The following is a 22,381-nucleotide window of genomic DNA, read 5'->3' on the forward strand; positions in this document are numbered from 1 at the left end:
TGGAAAACAAAAACAGATGTAGTAGCCAAGAAGGCAGGTTACTACACATTTTGCCTTGGGGAAAAACACTGGTCCCTCACATAGGGAAAATAAAAAAGCTTCATGTGAGGTCAGAAGAGATTTCATAACCAAACACAAATAGATGTGTGGGACATTCAGATCTCTGCATAGAGAGTAATTCTGCAGGGTCACAGCTCACATAAGAAAATCAGGAGCCACTGAAAAGGCACCTCTTGCTCCTCATTAATGAAGTGCTGCAAATACTTTTACAGATGCTATTTCTAGGCTGTGTTAAAAGAAATCTTTTTTAAAATTAAATTTCAAGTCAGAATATATATTATATTATACATATTATTACATATTATACAAAATTTACTGCAAATACATGATGAATGTTAATACAAACCACTAAAGAAAAGGAAATCTGAAAATTCAAATATCCTGGTTTCCTACCGTGATTTTCACAAGTTCACAACTTATCTAAATCTTCCAAATTCTTCAAAGTGCCAGAAAAAAACAGTAAAGATTAAATAATTCATACTTTCAAATGAAGAAACTGAAGCATAAAAGTGATTTTATGCTATTCACTTTATGACATGGAAGAAGTCTTCAGCAAAATTTTAGAGATCTCCTTTCCATCCCTACTTAGCTAGATAGTTACCTAGCTAAAAACAAGAAGTTATATATTGTAATCACAATATGATACCTGGCATTTATATAGTGCTTTAAAATTTCTAAATCACTTTATATATAATCTCATTTGCTCTTCACAACAACCTTGGAAGCTAGACAGTATTATTATTCCCATTTTACAGATGAGGAAACCGAGACTTAGAGAGACCAAGTGACTTCTCCAGATTCACACAGTTAAGTGTCTAAGGTGGTATGCAAACTCAGTTCTTCATGACTCTAGCACAGCTCTCTAGCCACTCTGTCACCTAGCTACCATTCTATGCTTCTAAAATGATGTCTATAGTTTCTTTCTATAATAGTCTGAATCCAGTTTTTAAAAGTTAATGATTCTGTGGGTAGAGTCAAGATGGCGGAGTAGAAGCAGGACCTCCCCGCTTCTCCAGCTTCCACCTTCCTCAATCCAAGTAAAAAGGGGACTCTAAACAAACTTTGGAGTTGCAGAACCCACAAAATGACAAAGAGAAGCTAACCTCCAGCTAAGGACAGCACAGCAGGCTGGCAGGAATAAGCCAGTGCAGTGCTCTGGGAGCCAATCCCAGCCCCTCGCCCAAGGCTTTAGCCCCAGGGCGGGCCTGACTAGCTGCCAGCCAGAGGAACTCAAGATCAGCAGCAGCTGTGGCCGTTTCCAGATTTATCAACACATAGATGCAAAGGACAAAGTGAGAGGTCAGTGCACTCTGGATTTTGGGACCCAGTAAATTGGAGTGCATGGCTTTTGCCACTGGGGCAGAGCCAGCAAATGCCACATGGCAGCTTCAGCTCCTGGCCTGCAGAGAGTAGGGGGACCAAGCACCAGTCTGAGGAATCGCTCTTGCTTTAATCTTCTTGGATCTGGATTGCAGTTGAGGGTGGAGGTCCTGGGGTGTGTGTTCAGCTTGCCAGAGCATGTGCCTCAGAGAGGGCACTCAACTAATACCTCCAGCAGCTGAGAAAACCCCAGCATTTGGGACGAAAGCTCCCCTGTCTGGTGGCAGAATCCTACTGTGGCAAAAAGCCCAGGGGTCAAGTGACTGAGGGGCAACACGACCAGGCAAAGGAAACAAAGCAGACAGAAGATTCCAACATTAGACTCCTATTTTGGGGACAAAAAGAATCAAAGAATGGAACAGGAGGAAGACAGTGAAGTCAGAACTCCTGCACCAAAAGCTTCAAAGGAAAATACGAGCTGGTTACAGGCCATAGAGGACCTTAAGAAGCATATAAGAGAAGTGGAGGAAAAATTGGGAAGAGAAATGAGAACAATGCAAGAAAATTACAAAATGAGAGTCAATAGCCTGACTGAGGAAAATCACACCTTAAAAATAGACTAACTCAAATGGCAAAAGAGGCTCAAAAAGGCAATGAGGAGAAGAATGCCTTAAAAAGCCAAATTTGCCAGATGGAAAAAGAATCTCAAAGCTCACTGAGGAGAATCATTGCTTCAGAATCAGATTGGAGCAAATGGAAGCTAATGACTTTATGAGAAATCAAGATGCTGTTAAACAGATCCAAACAAATAAAAGAATAGAAGGCAATGTAAAATACCTCATGGGAAAAAACACTGACCTAGAAAATAGATCCAGGAAAGAGAATTTTAAAATTATTGGACTACCTGAAAGCCATGACCAAAGTAAGAACCTAGAAAGCATCCTCCAGGAAGTTCTCAAAGAAAACTGCCCTGATGTTTTAGAACCAGAGGGCAAAATAGAGGTTGAAAGAATCCACCAATCACCTCCTGAAAAAGTTCCCAAAGAATCTACCTGCCAAAACAAACCCAGGACCTGTATGATCATAACTACAAAACACTTTTCACACAAATAAAGTCAGATCTAACTAATTGGAAAAATATCAATTGCTCATGCCTGGGTCAAGCTAATATAATAAAAATGACAATTTTACCTAAATTAAATTATATATTTAGTGCCATACCAATTAATTTACCAAAAAACTACTTTATAGAGTTAGAAAAAATAGTAACAAAATTCATCTGGAAGAATAAATGGTCCAGAATATCAAGGGAATTAATGAAAAAAAAATGCTAGGGAAGGTGGACTAGCTTTGCCAGATTTCAATCTGTACTATAAAGCAGCAGTCATCAAAACTACTTGGTACTGGCTTAGGAATAGAGGAGTGGATCAATGGAATAGATTAGGCACACGAGATTCAGAAGTCAACGACTACAGTAATGTATTGTTTGATAAACCCCCAGACCCTGGTTTTTGGGATAAGAACTCACTATTTGACAAAAACTGCTGGGAAAACTGTAATATAGTATGGCAGAAACTGGACATAGACCATTATCTAACACCATATACCAAAATCAAGTCTAAATGGGTTCATGATCTAGGTATAAAGGTTGATACTGTAAGCAGTCTGCTAAAACAAGGAATAGTTTACCTATCAGACTTGTGGAGAGGGAATGACTTTATGACGAAACAGGAATTAGAGAACATTATAAAATGTAAAATGGATAATTTTGACTACACGAAATTGAAAAGTTTCTGTACAAATAAAGCCAATGTAACCAAGATTAAGAGGGAGGTGGGAAATTGGGAAAGAATCTTTACAACCTATGTCTCTGACAAAGGACTCATCTCTAAAATATACAGAGAACTGAGTCAAATTTATAAGAATACAAGTCATTCCCCAATTGATAAATGGTCAAAGGATATGAACAGGCAGTTTTCAGAGAAAGAAATTAAAGCTATCTATAAGCACATGAAGAAATGCTCTAATTCACTATTGATTAGAGAAATGCAAATCAAAACAACTTTGAGGTACCACATCTCACCAGTCAGATTGGCTAAGATGACAAAACAGGAAAATGACAAATGCTGGAGAGGATGTGGGCAAACTGGAACACTAATGCATTGTTGGTGGAGCTGTGAACTGATCCAGCCTTTCTGGAGAGCAATCTGGAACTATGCCCAAAGGGCTATAAATACTTTCATACCCTTTGATCCAGCAATACCACTCCTAGGGTTATATCCCAAAGAGATCATAGAAATGGGAGAAAGACCCATATGTACAAAAATGTTTATAGCAGCTCTTTTTGTTGTGGCAAAGAATTGGAAATTAAGGGGGTGTCCATCAATTGGGGAATGGCTGAACAAGTTGTGGTATATGCATGTTGTGGAATATTATTGTGCTATAAGAAACGGGGGGCAGGCGGTCTCCATATTTACCTGGAGAGGCTTAAAAGAACTGATGTTGAGTGAGAAGAGTAGAACCAGGAGGAATTTGTACACAATTACAGACACAACGTATGTGTGATGACCAACTTTGATAGACTGGATTCTTCTCAACAATGCAGGGATATAAGTCAATCCCAAAAGACGCATGATGGAGAGAAAAACGTGCATCCAGAGAAAGAACTAGAAAGAACTAAATTTATATCCAGGTGGAAGCAAAATACCTGATCTTTTTTGTTCTCTTATTTGATTTTATGTCCTCTATACCATTTTTCATCCCAGCTGGTACAATCCATCCTTATAACCTGACCATTGTATAATGTGAAAGTATCTACAGATCCTATACTTGATTATAAGACGCCATGGGGGGGAAGGGGAGGGAGGGGGACAAAATGTGAAATTCAAGGAATTGTGGAATTGAATCCTGTAAATTAAAAGGAAACAAACAAATTAACAAATTAAAGAATTAAAAAAAAAAAGAAAAAAAAGAAAAAGTTCCCAAAAAGAAAACTCCTAGGAATGTTATATTATATATATTATAATTATTATATTATATATATCCTGGGAATGGAATTCCCAGATTAAGGGGAGAATATTACAAGCAGCCAGGAAGAAACAATTTGAACATTGTGGAAACACAAATCAGGATAACCCAGGATCAGGCAGCTTCTGCACTGAGGGATCGAAGGGCTTGGAATATGATATTCGGGAGGTCAAAGGAGTTGGGATTAAAACCAAGAGTCACCTACCCAGCAAAACTGAGTATCATGTTTCAGGGTAAAATATGGTCATTCAGTGGAATAGAGGACTTTCAAGCATTCTTGCTGAAAAAACCAGAATTGAATAGAAAATTTGACATTCAGATACAGGAAGCAAGAGAAGCATGAGAAGGTAAACAGGGAAAAGAAATCATAAGGAACTTATCAAAGTTGAACTATTAACATTCCTACATGGAAAAACAAGAATTGTAACTTATGAAACTTTTCTCAGTAGTTGAAGGGAATAGAAATATATATGTCTATATATGAGGATAGATGGGCATATGAATACATATGTGAATGTGTGTATATATGTTTACAGGTATACATAACAGAGGGCACAGGACCAATTTAACGGGAAGGGATGATACTTAAAAGGTGAAATTAAGAGGTGAGAGAGCAATATAATGAGAGGAGATGGGGAGAGACAGAATGGGCTAAACTATCTCATATAGAAGAAGCAAGGCGGGGCGGCCAGGTGGCTCAGCAAGTAAGAGCACCGGCTCCAGTGTCAGGATGACCTGGGGATCAAATCCAGGCTCAGATACTTAGCACCACACCCAGAAATAACTGGCCGTGTAACCTTGAACAAGTTACTTAACCCCAACTGCTTTAAAAAAAAAAAAAGAAGAGGCAAGGGAAAATGGTTACAATGGAGGGGAAGAATAGGAATTCAAAAGGGAATTTGTCAACCTTATTCCCATTGAATTTGGCTTGAGGAGAGAATGAAATACACACTAAATAGGGTATCTCAACCTCCAGGAGAGTAGGGGGTAAAGGAGAGAGGAGGGATGATGGAAGGGAGGGCAGGCTGGGGGGGAGGGAAGTCGGAGGCACCCACTTTTGAAATGGACAGGATCGGGGCAACCAGATAGCACAGTGAGTAAGAGCACCGGCTGCAGTGTTGGAATGACCTGGAGATAAAATCCCGGGCTCAGACACTTAGCACCCACCCAGAAACACCTGGCCGTGTAACCTTGAGCAAGTTACTTAACCCCAATTGCTTAGGGGCGGCCAGATAGCACAGCAAGTAAGAGCACCGGTTCCAGTGTCGGGATGACCTGGATCACATCCAGGCTCAGATACTCAGCACCACACCCAGAAATAACTGGCCATGTAACCTTGAGCAAGTTACTTAACCCCAATCGTTTTTAAAAAAAAAAAATTGGACGGGATCAAAGTAGAGAATAGAACAAGTGGGAGGTGGGATAGGAGGGAGGGAAATATAGTCAGTCTTTTATAATATATTTACTATGTTATTGTTTTGCATTAGCCACATGTGTACAATCTATACTGAACTGCTTATCTTCCCAGTAAGCATGGGTGACAAGGGAGGAAGGGAATGAATCTGGAATTCAAAGTTTTAAAATCAAATATTTAAATATATATATATATATATATATATATATATATTGTTAATACTATTTTACATGTAATTGGGAAATAAAATACATAGGCACTGGGTCATAGAGATACACTGGAAAAGTCGAAAGGGGTATGGGAAAAAAATATGGGAGAGAGCAGATTGGAGGAGGGGATATCCTGTGGGATTGCTATTTTGGGGCGGTAGGTAGGGGAAAAACGGGGAGAAAATTTGTAATTCATTTATTAAAAAACTAAAATAAAATAAAATAAGCTGAAAAAAATTTTAAAAAGTTAATTATTCTAAAACAGTAGCATAATTACAATTCAGTTACATTTCTTGAGCATATACATGGGTACTCTATTTAGAAAGGCGCAGGGTGGTACAGTTGAAAAAGTACTGGACTTGGAGTCTAGAAGTCCTGGCACTTTCTACGTAACACTGGAAAACTCACTTAGCTTTTCTACTTGACTTCAGTTTATGGATAATAATATTTGTACTACTTACCTCACAAGACTGTTGTGAGGCTAAAAGGAAAGAATGCATGTAAAGTGCTTAGCAAACCTTAAAGCACTATTTAAAATGTTCCTTTTCTAGATTTTTCCTTAGGGGGGGCAGAGCCAAGATGGCAGAATAAAAGCAGGAACTTGCTTGAGCTCATCTCCTAATTACCTCCAATACCTGTAAAAAAATAACTCTAAACAAATCTTAGAGCTACAAAACCCAAAATGACAAAGTGAAACAAATCTCCTGCTGAAGCAGCCTGGCAGGCCAACAGGAAGGATCTATCACAGTCTCATACCGACACAGGCAGCACAGTGCAGGCCAGAGCAGTCCTCAAAGGACTGAATGGCTGGTACCTGTGGCAGTTTTCAGACTTCTCAACCCACACACACCAAGGAGAAAGTAAAAGGTCAGTGGGGAAACTATGTTGGACCTGAGTGAGAGAAGAGTGCTTTCTGGCCCCTGCCTTTGTGGTGGTGGAGGTGGCAGTGGCTGCATTGGCTATGGTGGTGGCAGCAGCAGTGGCTGCTTCTGGAGCTCCAGGCCCACAGATGGTAGGGGGACCAAGCAGCTGATCAGAGGGCAATTGCAGGAATCTCTTTGCTGGAGCTGAGGCAAGATTCTCTTGTTTTGCCCAGCTTGGATCAGGTTGCAGTGTTGGGCCAGTCCTGCGGTGAGGAGGAGCACTGTCATGGCAAGACTTGTGCTGGCTGTGAAGAGGGAGTCCTCACAGTTCTGAGGCAGGCTGCTCTGACAACAGTTGTGTAAAACCCCAGGAATTTGGGACACAGCACTTTCCACTCTGGAAGGAGAGTCCTACAGGGGCAAAGAGCTCAAAATACAAGTAATTGGCTGAGAAAACGAGCAAACAGAGAAAAAGAAATCAGACTATATAATCCTTTTTTGGTGACAAAGAAAATCAAAACATAGAAGCAGAAGAAGACAACAAAGTCAAAACTCCTGCATCAAAAACCTTCAAGAAAATATGAATTGATCACAGGCCATGGAGGAGCTCAAAAAATATTTTGAAAACCGAGTAACAGAAGTAGAGGAAAAAAATGAGAAGAGAAATAAGAGTGATGCAAGAAAATCATGAAAAATGAGTCAACAGCTTGCTAAAGGAGATCCAAAAAATACTGTAGAAAATAACACCTTAAAAATAGACTAACAAATGGCAAAAGAGGTCCAAAAAACCAATGAGGAGAAGAAATGCCTTAAAAAGTAGTATTGGCCAGATGAAAAAGGAAGCTCAAAAATTCACTGAAGAAAATAATTTCTTCAGAATTAGAATGGAGCAAATAGAAGCTAATGACTTTATGAGACATCAAGATACTATAAAACAGATCCAAGAGAATAAATAAATAGAAAATTTGAAATATCTCATTGGAAAAACCACTGACCTGGAAAATAGATCCAGGAGAGATAATTCTAAAATTATTGGACTACCTGAAAGCCATGATCAAAAAAAGAGCCTAGATATCATCTTTAAAGAAATTATCAAGGAAAACTGCACTGATATTCTAGAATCAGAGGGTAAAATAGAAATTGAAAGAATCCACCAATTACCTCTTGAAAAAGATCCCAAAAAGAAAACTCCTAGGAATATTATAGCCAAATTCCAGAGTTTCCAGGTCACAGAGAAAATATTACAAGCTGTCAGGAAGAAACAATTCAAGTATTGTGGAAACACAATCAGGATAACACAATATCTAGCAACTTGTACATTAAGGGATCAAAGGGCTTAGAGTAATATTCTGGAGGTCAAAGGAACTGGGGTTAAAGCCAAAGCTTTGGCTATCCAGCAAAACTCAGGTAACACTTTAGGGGAAAATATTGACATTTAATAAAATACAGTACTTTCAAGCATTCTTGATGAAAAGACCAGAGCTAAATAGAAAATTTGACTTTCAAATACAAGAAGCAAGAGAGGCATGAAAAGGTAAACAGGAAAGAGAAATCATAAGGAATTTATTAAAGTTGAACTGTTTACATTACTACATGGAAAGATAATATTTGTAACTCAGACTTTTCTCAGTATTAGGACAGTTGAGGGAATATATATGTATATGTGTATAGTGTGTATACATATATATGTATGTATAGGTGTGTATATGTATACATAGACAGAGGGTACAGGATGAGTTGAATATGGAGGAATGATATCTAAAAAATAAAATTAAGAGACAAGAGAGGAATATATTGGGAGACAGAGAAAGGGAGAGATAGAACAGGGTAAATTATCTCATATAAAAAAGGAAGGAGAAAACTGTTACAATGGAGGGGAAGAGCAGGGAGGCAAAAGGGAATGAGTCAACCTTACTCTCATTGGATTTGGCTTAAGGAGGGAATAACATACACAATCAATTGGGTATCTTACCCTACAGTAAAGTAGGGGGAAAGGAGATAAGAGGAGGGAATGATAAAAAGGAGGGCAAATTGGTGGAGGGGGTCATCAGAAGCTAACACCTTTGAAAAGTGATGGGGTCAAAGGAGAAAACAGAATAAATGGGAGTGGGATAGGATGGAGGGAAATATACTTAATCTTTCACAATATGACTACTATGGAAATGGTTTCCATAACTACACATGTATAACCTATATTGAATTGCTTATTTTCTCAGTGGGGAATGGGTGAGGAGGAAAGAAGGGAGAGAATCTGAAACTCAAAGTTTTAAAAACAAATGTTTAAAAAAAATTCTTTTTACATGCAACCAGAAATAAGATATACAGGCAATGGGGTATAGAAATTCATCTTGCCCCACAAGGGGGAAGGGGTTGGGGGAGGATGGAGGGGAAATATAAGAGAGCAGACTGGGGGAAGGAGTAATCAGTGTGCTTGCCATCTTGGGATGTAGGGTAGGGGAGAAATGGGGAGAAAATTTGGAACTCAAAGTCTTATGGAAATGAATGCTGAAAACTAAAAATAAAAAATATGTTAAAAAAATAAATGTTCCTCTTCTAAAATCAGCCATAATATTGCAGCTAATTCACAGTAGGCACTTGATATTTACTGAACGTATGAAAATCTAACTTTATGGGTGGCTAGGTGGCACAGTGAATAGAGCACCAGCTCTGGAGTCAGGAGGACCTGAGTTCAAATTTGGCCTCAGACAATTAACACTAGTCGTGTGACCTTGGGCAAGTCACTCAACCCCAATTGCCCTGCCTTCTCCCCTCCAAAAAGTTATATATATATATATGAAACTGTATACAAAAGATTAATTATGAGAGAAGAAACCTGGTATAGAAGATAGAGATCTGGCCTCAGAACCAGAAAGACCCAGATTCAAGTCTCGCCAGTGACACATTCTAGGGGTGTGACCTTAGGCAAGTCACTTGCTATATGCAATTCTCTTAATACTTTTAAGTGCAGAAAAGAGACTAACATACATTGGAACTGGGAATTTCTTCACCTAAGGCTCACTAATGAAATTAGTCAAGTCTCCTTCCCTATGGAGATGGTTATTCACTTTACAAATAAGCTGCACACATTACAAAAGCATTAATTAAAGATAGAATTACTCAAAAAATAGCAAATTGCCCTAGGGAATGACTTAGTTTTTGAACAATAACATAAACTTCTACCTCCAGCTCAATGGAGCAGCTGGGGGCACAGTGGATAGAGCACTGAGTCTAGAGTCAGAAAGACCTGAGCTCAACTCCAGCCTCAGACCCTCACTAGTTGTGTGACCCTGAATTAGTCACCTAATCCTGTCTGCCTCAGTTTCCTTATCTGTAAAATGACCTGGAGAAGGAAATGGCAAACCACTACAGTATCTTTGTCAAGAAAACCCCAAATGGGGTCACAAAGAGTAAGACAGGACTAAAATGACTCAACAATTTCTAGCTTAGTACTCCTTAGCCAGCACAGTGCTTGACACAGAGTAGGCACTTAATGCTTACTGACTTGAGTTCTAAACAAATGTATGTATGCTACATGAAGGGAGGAACTGGCTGCTTCTTTCTCTGTCTTTGTTTCATCAATCCCAGACCAGTTTTTTAGAGAGAGTAATTACTTAATAAGTGTTTGTTGAGTTGAATTGAATTCTTAGAAACATAACTATTATATAAATTAAGGTATAACTACCTCACAGGCACACATATTCAACTGGCACCATCAATTGTTTCCTTAAAAACACAACTTTCAGCAAAAAGCATATTATCAGGTACAGCTAGTTCCAGAGGAAGAATTATGTAAATATTACATGAAGGCAATCATGCAAATAGCATTTGAGGCATTTTTGTCATGTTACAACAAAGTTTGGCTACCATCCAATGGCTTTATTACAGAAAAATGTTGGTCTGGTCACTGACACATTAGTTTTGCCTTTGCTCTGTTTAACTAGCAATAGATCTGTGGTAGAAACGATTTCCCGGGGTCCTCATTTGGTGAGCTGGGCAGACAATACATCTCAAACTGAGTAAAGAAAAAGATCCATTGTAGATAAAAAGTATACTGAGGGAGTTTTGCCTCCTGTATCCATCTGTTGTACAGAAAGGGACAGGAAGAAGAATAAGAAGTAAAAGCCACCATTAAAATCAGCAATGCAGTGCTTCCAAGTGATAGAGGAAAACTCTTATGCACATGAATTTCAGTGAAAAGAACAAAGAAAGATAATCTGCCTGCATCTCAGTGTCCTTATCTGTAAAAATCAAGAGTTTCAACTACATCACCTTTAAGATCCATTGCAACTATAACATTCCCTGTTCTTTGTTCCAAGGTCCTTCTCAGCTCCAGCATTCTAAATATTATGTCCCAGGATCCCTTGCAGCAATTATATTCTATGACCATGAAGAGACAAAATAAAAAGGCAAGGAATGACTGAATAAAATCTTAGTTGCCAGCAAGTGGCATCTATGACATAGGGTTTCTCACCCCACCAAGCATAGGTAATGGTAATTAAATTAACCTGACCTTCTTCGCCTCCCACCTCCAACATATTTTATATAATATTATAAGGAACAGGAATATGACTAGACCAGTGACGTCATTGGAATGGGGAAGTCCTAGATGAGGAAAGTCTACCAATACAAGTCAGCATTTTTTCTGCAACTTAAGTTATACTTGGCACTTGTCTTAGAAAGTTGCCTAAGGCACTAAGTGATTATATGACTTGCCCAGGGTAATGTATCCAGCATGTTTCAGAGGCTGTATTTGAACCCATGTTTTCTTGGTCCCAAGGGAAACTTTCAATCCACTATGATAAGCTGCCTCACAATAATATTATGAGGATTAAATTACATAAGTAGATAGATATTTGGGCTTCAAAAACATCATTATGAGTTGCTGAAGCAGGGAAAAGGATTTTGCTTGTAAGAAGAATTTGTGCCTCTTTCTTTTCTCTCTTCTGTCTGAATCATAGCAATTTAAACTGCACTAAAACTGTACCCTAGAACAAAAAATCTAATAAAACAATGTCAGTGCCAAAGTAGACCTTATAATGTAGGTCAAAATCCTCACTTTCGAGAGGAAGAAACTGACACACAGAAGAAGTATACTCTTCTCTTTTGTTTCTTTCAAAGCTTCTTGAGGACAGAAACTATTTCATTTTTCTCTATCCCCTACCTGTCAGTCATGCAATAAGCATTTATTAAGTGTCTACTGTGTGCCAGACACTGTGCTAAGTACAGTGGATGCAAAAAGAGACAAGACAACCTTAAGAAGCTTACAATCTAATCAGAGACAACAAGTAAATAAATATGTACAAATTAGCTACAAACAGGATAAAAAGAAAATAATAAACAGAGGGAAGGTAATAGAATTAAGAGTGATTAGGATATGTTTTCTAAAGAAGATGGAATTTAAGTAAGGACTTGAAGGAAATCAGCAAAGCCAGATGGTGGAGATGGGGAGAACATTCCCAGGGATGGGGAACAGCCAAAGAAAATGCCTAGTTCCAAGAGATGAAGTATTTTATTCATGGAACAGTCAGGAGGCCAGGGTTATTGGATCAAAGAGTACATATTGGGGAGTAAAGCATAAGAAGACAAGAAAGGTAAGGAGCTAAGTTATAAAGAAGAGCTTTGAATGTCAAACAAAGGATACTGTATTTGAGCCTGGAGGTGATAGGGAATTTATTAAGTAGAGGAGTAATGTGGTCTGAACTGCCCTTCAGGAAAATCACTTTGGCAGCTGAATGGAGGATAGACTAGAGAGGGGAGAAGGTTGAGGCAGGCAGACCCACCAACAAGCTCTTTCAGTAATCCAACCATGAGATGATGTGGGCCTATACCAAGATGGTGGCAATATCAGAGCATGGAAGGGAGCACATCTGAAAAATGTTACAAAGGAGCAAGCAATAGATCTTGGCAACAAGCTACATATAGGAGATAAGAATAAGGAACTAAAGAGATCAGCTAGGTTGCAAACCTGGAGGACTGAGAACATGGAGGTGCACTTGACAGGGACAGAGAAGTATGGGGTGAGAACTAGAGGGAAAGATGAGTTTAGTTTAAGACATGCTGAATTTAAAATGTCTACCAGATACCTAGTTTGAAATGTCTGAAAGGAACTGGAGATGTGAGACTGGAAGTCAGCATAGGATTTAGAGCAAGATACATAGATCTAAGAATCATCAGCATAAAAATGATAACTATGGTAGCTGATGAGTCAAGTAGCATGAAGGAAGAAGAAAAGACAGCCAAGGATCAAATCCCGTGGGATACCTATGGCTAGAAGGTTTGATCAGATGAGGATTCAGCAAAGAACACTGAGAAGGAGCAGTCTGATAGATAAGATAAGGACCAGGAGAGAGTAGCATCCCAAAAACCTGTACAGAAGAGAGTACCAAGGACAAAAAGGTGACCAATGCCTTAAAAGCAGGAGAGAGGTCAAGAGGAATGAGGAATGAGAAAGGACATTGATTTGGCAATTAAGGGATCAATGGTACCTTTGGAGAAAATGGTTTTGGTGTAATCATGATGTCAGAAGTCAGATCATTGGGGGTTAAAAAAAGAGAGTAGAAGAGAGAAAGTAGAGGCAGCCATTATAGACAGTCTTCTGAAGTTTAGCTACAAAGAACAGAATAGATCTAGTAGAAATGAAAGGATCAAGTGAGGATTTCTTCCTGAGGATGGGGGAGACATGAGCACATTTGTAAGAAAAGAGTCAGTACACAAGAGACTGAAAATAAGTAAGTGAGTGGGGATGACAAAAGGTAGAATCTGTTGTGGCATATGGGACAGAATGGGATTGCTTGTACAGGGAGAAAGGTTTATCTTAGTAAGGAACAGGGCCATCTCTGTGTGTGAGTCAAGGGTGAAGGAGGAGAGAGTGGCAGAAGGCATCTGAGTGGAAGAGAGGAGAAGAGAGAGCTCACAGTGTATGGCCTCAATTTCTTCTGTAAAACATGAGGCAAGATTTTCAGCGGGGGGTGGGGGAGGAAGAGCCATAGGAGGTTTGAATAGTAATGGAAAGATTTGTAAGAGCCACTGGAAAATGGGATAGGAAGTTAATAAGAGATGTGCAGAAGGATTGCCTAGGAGCTGAGGACCCTAAGTTAAGGTTATGTAATATAAATCTGTAGTGGACCCAAGCAAAGTGACTTAATGATTTTCTCTACCTTTGTTCAGCAGATTTGTAGGAGCGAAGGTAACAAAAGAATGATCCAAATTGGATCACATGTTGGAATGATCCAAGAGAATGGTTCTGAGACTTGGCAGGGTACAATCAGTAATATAAGGGAAATAGGGATTCAAGACAAGAGGATGGTGTAGGGTTGAACTGAGTCACCAAGAGGTAAAGATGAGAAAAAGAGAAAAAAGTAGTTAGTGCACCAGGGTGATGACCTAATAAGAGAGAAAAAGGAGAGAGAGAGAGAGAGAGAGAGAGAGAGAGAGAGAGAGAGAGAGAACACTGCAGTCCTCTAGCATGAGGGAAGGAATTAAGGAGAAAAAAAATTGTGAGGCAGGTATTGAACTCATTGAGGAAGGAAGGAAGGGGAGTGAATTGGAGGTCTGTAGTCAACAATTACCAGGATTTTGATTGGTTGGTATGTATGAATTGTATGAACCTCAAAGGTGGATAAGTTACTGACTGAGTGATGGAGGTAGGAGAACCTGGAAGTGGTAATGGAGAGGAAGGAATAACCCAATTCCCCTACCTCAATCAGTGAGCAGAGGGGAATGAGTGAAGGTGCAGCCAGGGAGGCTGTGTCATCAGGGGAAATCAGATCCCGCTTATTACAGTTATGGGAGATGAAGATTAAGACGAGGGCAAGTTTGTTGCCTATATAACAAGCATTCCAGAGAGTATAGTGAAAGAGATGGGAAGCATTTGGATGCTACTTTAGGATGAGAGGGTGTGAGGGATGGAAATAAAGAACTGGATGGTAGGGAGTAGGGTTTGGATGGAGACCTACAGCGGTTCTGAATCACTGGAACATGTTGGGTGTGGCCAGGCATGAGTAAAAAGGCACAAGATCAGAAGAGAGGCTTCATTTCACTTCTCTTCTTCCCTCTGAAGACTAGAGACAGAGCAGGAAAAGATGGAAGTCCTGCTACCTACCAACTTTTCTCTTCTTGTTCCATAAGCAAACAGACACAGCAGGAGAAGGAAGGCCCAAAGTCTGAGGAAAGGTCACTCCTCTTCTCACCTGAGGCTGGAGATCAAGAGAGCACAGTAGGAAGTGGAAGTCTTATACAGAGGTGTAGGAGGAGATGGGAATCCCATTGGCACAGTTTGCACAGATCAATGGAAGTCACACTGGCCCCTTGCTGACTTCCCTCAGGGATTCATGCAGTAGTGCCAGTGCTCTGGACAAGGCCTGGAGATGCTTCCCCTCCCACCACCCCCAACCTCTGCTTCATAGAAAATCCCTTCCATCCTTCAAGAAAACATCAAACACAACTTTCTACATAAAGACTTCCCTGTTCTTCTCCACTGCTAGTGCCCTCCCTCCTTAACTATCCTGTGTTTATTTTGTACTTATACTATTTGTTAAAGTCAAGAGGTTTTACTTGTTTAAACAAGAAGAAACAGAGTCTGACTGACCAGAGTTCTGCTCCAGTCCTATGTTACAGCTTTGGATTTTTAAAGGGGGAACAGATTAAGCAATAGTAAAGGATGTTACAACATTTTCTGTTCTCTATGTTTACATTCTTGAACTCAATAACTATGTCTTGCATTTTAAAACATTCAGGCTCATAAACATTAATTGTGATTTCACAAGCATTTGCTTGTTATATCAGTTCTAACTGTTAACACTGCTACAAGATGGAGTCAGTCTCATTTTTCCTCTTCATCATTATGATGTGTCCATCCTACCTCAGAGAGCGGTTGTAAGGATCAAATAATAAGGTGGATATGACAGCACTTTGTCAACCATAAAATACTATAAAAAACAAACTTTTTTTTTGCAAATGTTATGGTCTGTTAGAGAATGATTCAAGCACATCAATACTTAAAAACAAACATGTTATCGCCTCAAACAAATTATATGTTCCTTGAGAATAGAGATTATTTCATTTCTTTAATTGTATTACCAGTTCCTGGCACATTAGAGGATGGGGGACATGAGTACTGGGCCTGTGGTTTCACTGATATAGGTAAATCCAACAGGGAAACAACCTCTGTCACTATAGGCCGGCACATATTCTTCAGCTTATACACTTAGAAGAGGTTAAGAGTACAGTAGGCAAAAGTAGGCATTCAATAAATGTTTGTTAATTTATTTCACTAATTCTATACATAGGTGTATGAGTGTTTATATGTAAAGGGATATTAGCAAGTGTAAAAATTCAAAACACTTCAAGCAGTGAGTACATTTAGACTTGTCATCCCCTCCCCATCAACTTTCAAAATTTTGGCTACTTTAGGCACATTTATCCTGAGAAAAGACAAACATTCAAATCATATACACCTTTTCTCATCACAAAAACTGTAACAGATAGTGAAGAAATTTCACACCTTAATATTCACCATCTTTTTAGAGAGATTGGGGGAAGGAGGAGAGAAGAATTTCTCACCAAGAAAAGCAGACTAACATCTTTGACAAAGGTTTCAGAAGCCTCATGCCCAGGTTACTACTCATGCAACTGGCCAAAATAAGAGTGCTGTGCTTTCCTATCAGGACATGCTGCTCCTCACTGGTACACACAAGCCCAGTTGCAACCATAACTCTTACTCTAGGCCCCTTTCTGCTACAGATCCTGGATGGCTTCAGTCAATTTTTGAAGCTTGCCAAAAAAAGATTTTTTTAATTACCATGAGCAAGAGTAGAAGAGAGGGAATGTAGTTTCCTGTACTACAGAATTTACAGTGAAGTCTTGGGCTTAAGTCCTACCTCAGATACCATCTACCAGGGTAGAACTAGGACATCTGTGATGTCAGTGGAGAAAAGGAGACAGATATAAAAAATATTTTGGAGGTAGAATTGGTAAGTCTTGGCAACTGACTTCTTATACTGGATGAGAGGGAAGAGTTAAAGATGACTTTGCATTTGCAAATCTCTATAACTGAAGAAATGGTGGTGTCCTTGAAAAAAAAAAACAGGGAATAGTAGTTGCATGGGTCAAAGGGCATAGCAAGTTGTACATAACAGATTTAAAGTTTTATGTACGATCATCTTTTTTTCTACTGTTACAGAAATGCTTGTTTTTAATTTCTCAAGTTCAGAATAAAACAAGTAAAATTCAAAAAATATAAATAAAAACCACTCTCCTCCTCCTCTCCTCCCCTGCCAAAAAGAAAAAGGAAAAAATGGGGCAGTCGAAAGTAGATGAGTGTTTAGATAATGAGGACAGTTTTGGATATGTGGAGCTTGAGATGCCTACGGGACATTTGGCAGCTAGATAGTATGAAGGATAAAGTATTGGGCTCAGACTCAGAAAGACTAGAATTTAAACAAAGCTCTTCGCTTCTCTGAATCTTAATCTACTAATTTATAAAACTAGTATGCTCCCACCCATCCTAACTACTTCAGACCATTGCAGTGAGGACTAAATAAGAGAACACATGTGAGATACTTTGTGAGCTATAAAAGACAAAAGTATTATTACAAAGAAAAAAAAGGCATAGTACCCATAACATTTGTTCTGAAATAAACATTGTTAATGCACTTCAACCTAAACCTAGTAATATCATTTGCCCCATGGCTTGCCCATTTATAACAATTTTTCATAAAACTGTCTAAAACATGTAACATTGTTTTGCCTAATCTGTTTCAAAAGAGCAAATTGCTGGTGTTAAAATACAATGTTACTTTAACAATTTTTAAATGCTTCATGTTTCTGCACTACAGCAGTTATTCTTATATTTTTAAGCTATAACTTAGAAATTCTAGTATTCCTGCTATGAATGACAGCAGACATTTAAGAAGTTCATTAGATGTCAACAATGATTGTGACATTCAGTGCTCTAGTGAATAAGAGATCAGATGATCTCTAAGAAATCCTTCCAACTCTAAAGTTCTATGACTCTTCCTTTATTTGGTAAATAAATATTAATACAAACAGCATCCTGACTTCAGGAAGATAATGATGCACAGGTGCATAGAGGGCTGAACTTTGAGTCTGGAAGACTTGGGTTCAAATTTGTACTGATACTTAGACTATAAACAAGTCACCTAACCTTGCAGAGTCTCAGTTTCTTCATCTCCAAATTGGGAAAAAATAATATTTTGGAAGACAGTCATAAAGTTGAAATGAAATAAAGTATTTAAATGACTTTGTAGAGTTGGAAGGCTTCTACGCCAGTTATCATCATTATTATCATATTACATTGCTCCCAAGATTCATTAGCATTTCAGTATGTTTGATTATCTTCAAATATACTCAAACATCTAGATATACACTGAGAATATCCTTGATAATAAGTCAACAAGTATTTATTAAGCAGTTATTATGTGCCTGGCACTGTGCTAAGGACTAGGAATAAAAACAAAAGCAAAAATACCGTCCCTATACTCAAGTAGCTCATGGTCTAATGAGGGAGACAACATGCAAACAATCGTGTACCAGTAAGGGAAATACAAGATAAACTAAGGATGGTCAACAGAGGGAAGGCACTAGCTTTAAGGGAATCAACAAAGGACACTAAAAGGAAACAGGCAAGTATTAGCAAGAAACACTATATACAATGGACCACATATTTAGCATCTCATAATGGACTGAAAGATGAAAAGAATACAAAAGTCACCTGTGCTTACTATTTGTTGATTATGTTTTAAAAAGCATTTGATTCATGTGACCTTGGGCAAGTTACTTAATCCCAATTGCCCTCCAAAAAGCAAAAACAAAAACAAAAAAAAACATTTGATTCAGTAGTGCAAAACATCAACTTCAAGTCCCTCTTCTGACAAAATGTCTTCTACCCATACATCAAAATAACTCAATATTTAACAGCAATATATAATGGCAATAATATTGTTTAACAACCCTTAGATCATAAACATTAAGCAAGGCATTCAAAGGGAAGGTCTAATATAGAAAAAATTAGATTTTTTAAATTTAAATTTAATTTAAATTTTAAAAATTAGATAGAAAAATTAGACAGAAAAAAATTTAACCATATATCAATTTATTGAAGAACAGAGAAAATTTAATTTTCTTTAGAAACAGCAACCTGGAATTACTTTACCTGGGTGTATATGCTAAATATGTGGCTCTGTACTTCATCCATTGAATCTAATCCATAAGCAACTGTTCCAAGGTGGAGTCGTTTAAAGACCATCTCATTCTGGGTAAGAGTCCCTGTAACATATTAAATTAAAAGGGTTTTTGTATGAACAGAACCAATGCAGTAAAGACTAAAAGGAAGGTATAAAACTGGAAAAAAAATTACAGCAAATTTCTATGATAAAGGCCTTATCTCTCAAATATATAGAGAACTGAATCAAATTTATAAGAACATGAGTCATTTTCCAATTGATAAATGGCGAAAGGATATAAGGCAGCAGTTTTCAGATGAAGAAATCAAAGCTATCTATAATCATATGAAAAAGCGCTCTAAGATACTACTGATCAGAGAAATGCAAATTAAAACAATTCTGAGGTACCACCTCACACCTATCAGATTGGCTAATATGACAGAAAAGGAAAATGACAAATGTTATAGAAGATGGGGGGAAATTGGGACACTAATGCACTGCTGGTAGAGTTGTGAACCGATCCAACCATTCTGGACAGAAATTTGAAGCTATACCCAAACCACTATAAAACTGTTTATACCCTTTGATTCAGCAATAGTACTACTAGATCTGTATCTTAAAGAGATTAAAAGGAGATAAAAAAAATAAAACTACAGAAAAAGAAAAGGACCTACAAAAATATTTATCGCAGCTCTTTTTGTGGTAACAAAGAATTCGAAATTGAGAGTCCGCTCATCAACTCGGGAATGGTTGAATAAGTAATGGTATATGATTGTGATGAAATATAAATGTTATAGCAGAATGCTTTCAGAAAAACCTGGACTTTTATGAATTGATATAAAGTGAAGTGAGCAGGACCAAGAGAACATTGTACACAGTAACAGCAATACTGTATGATGATCAGCTATGAATGACTTCACTATTTGCAGAAAAACAAAGATCCAGACAATCCTGAAGGATTTATGATGAAAAATAAAAATGCTATCCATCTCCAGAGAAAGAACTGATAGATTCTGATTACAGAACAAAGGACACTAATTTTCATTTTCTTTATTTTTTTCAAGTTTTGTCTGTTTTCTTTTACAACATGACTAATATGGAAATATGTCTTGCAAAACAACACATGTATAACCTATATCAAATTGACCGCCTTCTCAATAAGAGGGGAGGAGAAAGAATTTGGAACTCAAATTAAAAAAAAAACATGTTAAAAATTGCTTTTACATATAATCGGAAAAATAACTTTTTCTCTGTAAAAAGTATCCCTGTAACAAGTACAATTCCTAAAATTAATGACCAAGCCTATTTTCAGAAAGAGAACATCCCAACAAAGAAGCAACCTGCTCCTATTCTCCAAAAAATTCAAAGAAGCAGGAACACATTTCTCTAATCTTCCGAGAGAAAAAGTTCTTATTAATTTCAATTACACAAAGAACTGAAAAATAAAAGGGTGCCCATTAGCTGGTGAGTGACTGAACAAATTAAGTTATATAAATGTAGAGGAATACTATTGTGCCATAAGAAATTAAAATAGAGATAGTTTCAGAAACAGATAGGAAGACTTTTATGAAGTGATACAGACTGGAGTGAGTAGAACCAGGAGAACAATTTATAAAACAACATGTAAACAACTTTAAAAGGCTTAAGAACCCTAATTAATGGGGCGGCTAGGTGGTGCAGTGAATAGAGTACCAGCCTGGGAGTCAGGAGGACCTGAGTTCAAATCGAGCCTCAGACACTTAACACAAACCTAGCCATGTAACCTTGGGCAAGTCACTTAACCCCAATTGCCCTCCAAAAAGGAAGGAAGGAAGGAAGGAAGGAAGGAAGGAAGGAAGGAAGGAAGGAAGGAAGGAAGGAAGGAAGGAAGGAAGGAAGGAAGGAAGAAGAAGAAGAAAGAAGAAGGAAGAAGAAGGAAGAAGAAGGAAGAAGAAGGAAGAAGAAGGAAGAAGAAGGAAGAAGAAAGAAGAAGAAGAAAGAAGAAGGAAGAAGAAGGAAGAAGAAGGAAGAAGAAGGAAGAAGAAGGAAGAAGAAGAAGAAGAAGAAGAATTAATACAATGACCATCCATGTTACCAGAGGCCTGATGCTGAAGCTGGATACCTACCAGAAAGAGAGATGATGAACTCAAAATGCAAAATGAGACATATCTCTTTGTACAAGGCCAATCTGGAAATTTATTTTGCTTGACTACAAATATTTTTACAAGGATTTTCTTTTTCTTTTTTCCCCCAAAGGGGAAAAGGCAGCAGCAAAGAAAAGAAAAAAATGTTAAATAATTGGAAAACAAAAATTTTTTAAAACTCACCACAGTGAAGAAAGTATTATGCTCAAGCATTCATTCTACATTTGAACTACTGCTCTCCAATTAACAGGTTACCTGTTTTGTCTGTGAGTAAATAGGAGATCCGCCCAAGCTGCTCAGGAATTGTGCTGGAACGAACCACAGTGCCAGGAATTTTTGAATCCCTGCGAATCACCCAGCTATATACAATCTTCCCCATGTCTAGGTTGACACGCAAACTGTCCAGAAAAAAAAAAGCAACAGGATTTGAAGAATCTGAGAAATCATTTTCTATGTCAATGATGTACTAGTGAACAATGTTCTTAGATTCATACAGACCCTAAATACTGACCAAGTACCAAAATCCAAGGAATCTTTATTTCCCTGATACAATTACCGTACCTCTCCTCTGCACTAATACAGTATGTTCTCCCTCTCCAGTCAGATATCTTTGACTGAGCTCCTCAACTAGATTATGAGTTCTGTGAGGACAATGACTATGTCTCTGTCTTCCTTTTATTCTCTATAATTTCTAGAATGAGTTCTTGTACCTTAAGGTCATTGAACAAATGTTACTGAGTATAGGAATAGGTTCATAACTCTAGAGCTATAAAGCACTTTGAAGGTGATCCAACCTGCAGATATGGAAATTGAGGTCCAAGAAAGCCAAGTAACTTGACCAAGGTGATGCTACAGGTAGTAAGCAACAGAGATAGATAGAAGGAACAGGCAGATTAAAGGATAAATGAGTTAGTGAAAGGATGAGTGACTGTCTCACATATAGCTCTTCTGCTCTTTCAAATAAAATTTTAGTGCTTTATGTATGTGTAGCTCTGTCTTAGGCATGCTGAGAAGCCATAATCTCTCAGGCCTCAGTTTCTTCACCTGAAAAACAAAGCTACAGGGGTGGGGTTGGGGACTAGAACAAGATGATCTCTAAAGTTCCTTCCCACTCTAAATCCTATGATCCTAGAAATCAGAGTCTGCTCTAAAGGGGGATGCAACTATGTAAGTAAGAAAACAA

General features: G+C 38.1%; 1 protein-coding gene across 1 annotated transcript in view; it reads right to left on the reverse strand.

Annotated features, from left to right (window-relative positions):
• ATP9A (ATPase phospholipid transporting 9A (putative)) overlaps positions 1 to 22,381 on the reverse strand; it is a 190,770-nt gene that overhangs the window by 66,704 nt on the left and 101,685 nt on the right. Inside the window, exons 12-13 of the mRNA XM_069072428.1 lie at positions 21,454 to 21,596; positions 19,066 to 19,178 (exon numbers count right to left, since the gene is read on the reverse strand). Of these exons, the coding sequence (XP_068928529.1) occupies positions 19,066 to 19,178; positions 21,454 to 21,596 (256 nt within the window). The remainder of the gene's footprint in view (positions 1 to 19,065; positions 19,179 to 21,453; positions 21,597 to 22,381) is intronic.

This window comes from Petaurus breviceps, unplaced genomic scaffold (genome assembly GCF_028583685.1).
Source record: "Petaurus breviceps papuanus isolate PSGF00001 unplaced genomic scaffold, PetGlider_PUasm1.0 90847, whole genome shotgun sequence".
NCBI lineage: Eukaryota > Metazoa > Chordata > Mammalia > Diprotodontia > Petauridae > Petaurus > Petaurus breviceps.